This window comes from Hippocampus bargibanti, linkage group LG18, assembly GCF_051943395.1.
Source record: "Hippocampus bargibanti isolate YZ-2025 linkage group LG18, ASM5194339v1, whole genome shotgun sequence".
Taxonomy (NCBI): domain Eukaryota; kingdom Metazoa; phylum Chordata; class Actinopteri; order Syngnathiformes; family Syngnathidae; genus Hippocampus; species Hippocampus bargibanti.
This window is the reverse complement of record NC_142751.1, coordinates 12,332,472-12,339,165: the sequence shown is the minus strand read 5'-3', so window position 1 is coordinate 12,339,165 and position 6,694 is coordinate 12,332,472. Positions and strand designations below refer to the sequence as shown.

Below are 6,694 nucleotides of genomic sequence, written 5' to 3'. Positions count from 1 at the left end.
CTTAATCATTTCCTAAATTTGGCTTATTAAATGTGTTTTTTTTCTCTCCTTTTTAGTATGAGTGTCGAAAGCAGCATGGCCTTGACTGGTCCTCAAAATGGCCTCCTTGTCTATAATGCAGCAGCAGCATGCCCCCCCCACAAACAGGCAAAAAGCCCCACTTTTTGTGTGTACTATAGTGACTCCTGAATGAACGGCTGTGTATATAAATCTGTTGCTTAACTATGTGATTATGCCCTGGCTAGGTGGCATCTGGACATTGTACAGTTTGACGTGTTAGTAGTGGGCTATTGCCCGAAAGGTGGCGGGGGCGCGCGGCGATACTCTGTAACATAGTTTCTATTAATAATAAATGTATGTAAACGAGACACACATACTCATTCACTTAAAGGACAACCGACACCATTTTTTTGTTTCCTAACTGACATCAGAAAAACGTTTGATAGCATCTGAAATACCCAAAACACGCAGGCTGATATTTTTTAGTCACATGCAAAACACCAATAAAAATGAGTTAAAGTTTCCCAAAACTACTTCAAAATGACCTCAGAGATGCCGAGTTTCAGAAGGTCCCACCTTCTTGTTCGTGACGTCACGACAGGACGTCTTCGCCTTGCTCTAGAATTAAAACAATGGCTTCAGATTCGGAGAAAATGCTTTCTTGTTACTCATCCAGTTATGACTATGATTCAAATAGTTCTGAAGAGGCAGACATAAATGTTTGCAATCGATTAAAGAAGTACTTATCAATTTGAGCCGTCATGACTCCAATTTAGCGTCCCAGAACATGCACAAAATGGCGCCCAAGCTCCGTTGGAAATGGGCTGATTTGTCTGCTGGGAATTTGTGTCAACTAGTATCAAATAGTAGTCTTGGTGCAACACATGATTCACCATCGTGTTAATTATGTGTTTTCCTTCTAATTTCGCCATCAACACGATGTTTTCAGACCAAACCAAGTACCCAAAATGCATTGTGTGTCACTTTTAGTCAAGAGCGTTCCTTCAGTGACGTCACGTCAGGCATCGTTATCAACTCCGTTCCAGACGTGACGTCAAAACAAGACTTCCTAAATATTCAGCACGAGTCTTAAAAGGTAAAATATAGCTATATGCGGTGGAATCTTTGTAAAATACGCTCAGTAGAAGTCATTTGAAGTGATTTTACAAATTATGGACACAACTTGGCCGTAGGCGTCGGTTGTCCTTTAATCCTCAATTTCCATCCGCACACTACTGAACTCTGCCAGATTTCTCATGTGTAAAACTTGTATTTATTTTTATGAGTCCTGCATTGTTGTCTTAACTCTTTTTTTAAGAAAAGGGGATGCTCTTTATTTCATCTTTTACTGTTTGAGTGACCACTTTCTGCTTTTGTCTGTCCCACGACTAAAAGGAAAAAAGTAAACAACGTAAATATGTACATTTTTTTTTTCAAATGAGACGATCTAACATTGAAAAGCGTTTTTTTGCGTGTATATGATTTAAAAAAAATGTTGACATACTGATTTTAATGAAAAGACTTCTAGACAGAGATAAAAAAATACATTATACATAACCTGTCCATGTCTCGTCTATGGTGCCCTGATGCAACACACACACCCCTGTTTCAATGGTTTCGTGAGGTCCGGATAACTCGTGAGAACCACACTAAATGTCACCCCATTTCCTACTTCAACTTTTTTTTTTAAACAAAGCAATAAAAAGTGGACTTGTAACTGAAATAACAGCAGGAGTGAGGTTTCTCAATGGCTACATTCAAAGTCCTCACCCCTATAGTGAATTTGGTTAAAATATTGCTTTACTTTTTGTGGTATGAACTTTTCCCTTTCATTAAACACACACACACACACATAAACACAGACACAATGAGTAAAAAGTGTGTGTATCCAAGTGAAATTAAAATACACACCAAAAAATCTTTTGGGTTGAATTTGTGAGGACCTCTCTGCATATAACATATATAACATAACAGATGCATATATAGACCCCTTATAAGCCTTTAGAACGAAAAACTTGTGAGGACCGGCCAAAAGGTCCTCACTTGTCAAAAAAGTCTTCACTGCGTATGGTATAAAATGATAGTGGTCCTCACAAGACTAGTCATACAAACACACACACGCACACGAGTGATGAGAATTCCGGCTCCTTTCAGAGAGCCGGCCGGTTCTTTTTGCTCGGCTCACTAATAATATCTGGCCCTTTTAGCTCCCAAATGGCTTCTGTTTTTTGTTGCTTAAATTAATTAACTACCAGAAATCATGTAAAATGTTAAAAACGAATTACTCCTGTAAAAAACTACACTATATCAAATATTTTTATTTGTGTGACTTTATATGTGCAGAGAGCATCCACTAACATTCACATTCCCTGTGGTTACTCTGGTCTAATAATCAGCAGTCAGTAATTTGCTTTACATAAGTAATGCTGTATTACCAACTCGTAAAATTGATAATACAGTAATTGGATAATAACAGCATAATGTGATAACATTTGTCCACTGTACCTGTCTACACCGATCTCCAGTGACCTACTCAAATGGCACCAAAAGTAGGAGCCGGCTCTCTTCGTTCACTACAGATATCCCAGCTCTATGAACCGGCTCGTTCGCAAACGACACATTACTGTCACACACGCACACACAGTTCAGGCCGTTTTAAGCAAAACGTTTCATTTTTCAGCGTGTGTCATTTTATTGCAAACAAAATTGCACCGTGATGCTAAAAAAAAGGCGTAAGAAAACATATTTACAAGTCGGTGACGAGGCCACGACTCAAAACGGGTAGTGGTACGTACGATTTTAGCAAAAAAAAACAAGCAATTGTACCGCGGCACCGAAATCCAGAAAGGTCCAATGCTCACGTTTTTTTACGGCAAAAAAGTCCAAGAAGGTCCAATACTCACGTTTTATTTTTACAATTTCACACTAGATTATAAAAAAAAACCACGTACGCTCATACTGAAAACACTTGAAACCATTTGCTCTTGTGAACATACCGCGTTTGAACACGCATCGCACTTTCGAGTCTAAATTGTTGAAGCTGCTACTGATGGCTTTTAAAAAAAATATCCTGTTCCTTTCAAAGAACACGAGACTAAGACTATAATTTTCTTTTCCTTAATCATATTTCCTGACTTTTTGTATTTTTTGTATGGCAATTTAACGTCGAAGTCTCGAAGGCACAACGTATCAACAATTAACGTATCAACTTACTTGGCTGTCGTCATCATGGCTGCGAATGTTGAGGCACAAACAAGGCAGCGTTCGCAAGGCACTGAAAAGAACACTTGGATTTGTTGTCGCAACGAGTCGGGGTTTGACAAACGTTTTCGAGACATTGTCCACAACTGCCGCCAGGTTTTTTTTGTTTGTTTGTTGTTGTTTTTTTTTGTGCTGAACGTCCGACTCGGCGGCGTGAAGAACCAGGCTGCCATCTTGGATGTTCTGCCGCCGGGTGACCCGAATTTTGTTAATTATTATGACGTCACAACTTAACGTCGACGTCCGCCATGATTTAGTGATTACCAACCACTGTGCCCAAATTTCACTTCATTGATCACGAAATTCGTACAAAATTCCGAATATATGGGGTGCAAAAGTACACATATACAGTTGGAAGCCTTTTTTTGAAACACACTCACACAAAGTAGTAAATACATAAACATTCTCTGAAGCACTCACTGAAAGATACATTATAAAACACACCCATTCGCACACGCTAAGATCTCTCACATACAAATTTCACACATTTACACACTCGATTTCACACCAAGCACTCTGAAAAACATTTAAAATAAACAAAGAAGACAAAAAAAGTGGCAAATTCTTCCAACTGCATAATATTTTACACCCTCCAAGTATGATACTTTGGGTGCCATTTTTGTTTGGTCACTTTTTTTGTATGTAAAATATAGGTAACATCCGACTTACGACCGGTTTGACTTACGACCACCCTTACTTACAACCAAGACCCAATTTTTTAAATTTTAATTCTACGCCTGGCATTGCAACGCGCTAGCAGGCCGGCAACGCGCAAGACAATTTTGCGAGTCGTTTAGTCTCTATTCAGCGTTTTGAATGTATTTCGACTTACGACCGTTTGGACTTATGACCGTTTGGTCGGAACGGAACTCGGTCGTAAGTTGGATGTTACCAGTATGTGCCTTGGCCAAATAAGTGAAAACACCGCGATAAAGAACACATGAAACAAAAAAAAGCCTGTGTCGCCCCTAAATTAGGAGGTAGGGGGTTATCAGGGATTGACTGGCACAAATGGATTCCGGGTACAAGTGGAAGGCGGCCTATTTTGAAAACAGGCACTTTTGGAGTGATTTCAAGGATGACGACGACTCATTCACAGTTTCTCAACATCGGCTCAAACTCATTCATATTCCTTTGATTGCATCCACAAAGACCACAGGTGGTATCCTGGCGCCAGATTTCGGGCAGATTTCAGTCGATTGGAATTTGTGATGGGTGTTCCGTTACCTCTGAACGATGTCACTGATCTCCTTAACGGAAGAGAGCAGCTTGGTGAAGTCCTGTTGCGCGTTGGCGCCCCCAGAGGCGGCGGGGCAGATCTGCAGCTGGCGCAAACTGCTCTCCAGTTTGTTGATGGCCTCGCGGAAGGCGAATTTATTGCGCATCTGCTGGATGGAGTCCACGTAGCTGACGCAGTACTTGGACAGGTTCTTGCCGGCCTCCAGGACGGCGCCGTGGCTTCCCGTCTGCTCCGAGTTGCGTCCGATGGCGGCGCGCAGTTGCTCGGCGCCCTCCAGGACCATCTCGCGGGTGACGGCCGAGTTGGGCGTACGCTCCGAGGACTGTCGCGGGGCCGTCTTGCGCAGGGAGCGGCGGGGATTGAGCAAAGGGATGAAAGGGGCCGGCTCGCCCCCCAGGGAGCCGCTCGCCGAGGCGGAGGTCTTGAGCGGTTGAGGTTTGGAGTTGCTAGTCGGAGGCAGCTTCTTGGCTCCGTCGCCGGGAGTGGTTCCGTGTTGGGGGTCCGAGGCGGACGGGAGCCCCTTGGTTTTGATTTCGGACAAAAGGGGTGCGTGGTCTTGACCGCGGGTGGTTTTGGTGGTTTTGGCGTTGGCGGGCGGCGGCGGAGCCGGTTTGGGCTTCTGGAACTTGCCCTTCTCTCGGGCGTCGTTGTTGTGCTTGTTCCGCCGCGCCCGGCATTCATCTGCGGCGGCGCCCAACGCCGGGAATACGCTAGGCTTTAGCAGCTCGGCGTGGAGGGCGCTGGTCTTGGAGTTCTCCGGGAAACCGGGTCTCTTGACCACCTTGGGGGTTAAAGCCTGAGGACTGGATCCGGGACTCTGCTCCGGGTCTCTCTGCGCTTCATCCGGTAACTCTTCCGCCTTCTTGGGTAGACGCGGAGGCGGCGTCAGGGTGCCCATTCGAGGGGCGGGATCTCCTTTCTGCTCGTTGGTTCTCTTGCGGGGGAGCGCCGGTTTGCCTCCGAAGGTTCCCGAGTCAAAGCGTCTCTGGCCCAAGTCCCTCGGCAAGGTGACCGACCTCCACTGAGTCCCGTCTGAACCGGCGGGTAAGCTTGAGGACCAAAAGAAGCGCTTAGAGTTCGTTATCACCTCGTCTTCACTGGGAGGGGTGACCGCCGCTTTGCCGGGCACGGCGGGGGCACCCTTCCTCCGGGGGAACAGCGGTCCAGGATAAGTGGGGGCTCCATTTGTGCCGTTATTGTTCGTCGCCGGGGACTTTGAGGGTTCGTCGCCGATGGACAAAGATCCACCGTTGTTGAAGCAGTCCCCGTCCCGAGGGTTCGGACAGCCGCCCCGCCGATCGGGGTGGAGGTCCATCTCCCTGAAGGAGGAGCTACGCTTGGGGGGCGCCGGGGCGTTCTTTTTTTTCTTTTTGATCAGGCTCAGGAAGCCACTGCGTATTTTGTCCTTGTCTTTAGGCAGAAGCCGGTCGTCCTCGTTCAGATTGCCATCCAGTAGGGGGCGCTCTTTCCTTGGGAGCATCGGTGAGGGAAGGGCCACGTCAGGGTCCGCCGGATCTGGGGAGGGAATAAAATCAGTACAGTGATACCTCGGTTTACGAACCCCTTGGCTTACGAACTTTTCGGTTTACGAACGTTAAATTTATGAAAATTTAACCTTGGCATAGGAACTATTTTTTAGGATACACACGGAGCGCCAAAATGAGTGATGAACGAGGCCGTTCTAACAAGAAAATGGCAGCCGACTTGTTTTTGTCCTCTATTCCCCGCCCCCAGTCTTCGGTGAAAGCCACGTGATTGGTCAAGCAGTGAAAGGGGGCGGGGGTTAAACATTAAATAGATAGGCAGACGACAGAGAGAGAGTGAGAAAATGGATAGAAAACAGTGAAATTTGGACTCCTTTAAACTTTGATAGTTCAAAGGCAGAGTGTAGACTGCAAGGTTAAAATATCCCATCAATCAGGTTCCACAAATAACCCGCACAAGCCATCTGCAAAAAGCTATCAACCCAGCTAAACAGAACATAATTGATGAGGAACAAGGTAAAATTATCGCAGAGAAAGCACCTACAAGGGATCATTCCTCAAAATGGTAAAAGAAGAAGGCAATGTTCCTCATCAAGTGTTTAATGCTGATGAAAGCGGCCACTCCATTCCATCAAGCCATCAACGACCATCACAAAGGTAAATAAAACAACTTTATTATACAGTGCAGTGTATTTCTTTCATTACATTA

The 6,694-nt window shown here is 45.0% G+C and overlaps 1 protein-coding gene across 2 annotated transcripts in view; it reads right to left on the bottom strand.

Annotated features, from left to right (window-relative positions):
* Positions 1-2,891: 2,891 nt before the first annotated feature.
* Positions 2,892-6,694, bottom strand: part of abl1 (ABL proto-oncogene 1, non-receptor tyrosine kinase) — a 34,324-nt gene continuing 30,521 nt past the window's right edge. For both annotated transcript variants that reach the window (XM_089021282.1, XM_089021283.1), the window contains one exon: positions 2,892-6,016. In XM_089021282.1, the coding sequence (XP_088877408.1) occupies positions 4,485-6,016 (1,532 nt within the window). In that variant the 3' untranslated portion in view covers positions 2,892-4,484. The remainder of the gene's footprint in view (positions 6,017-6,694) is intronic.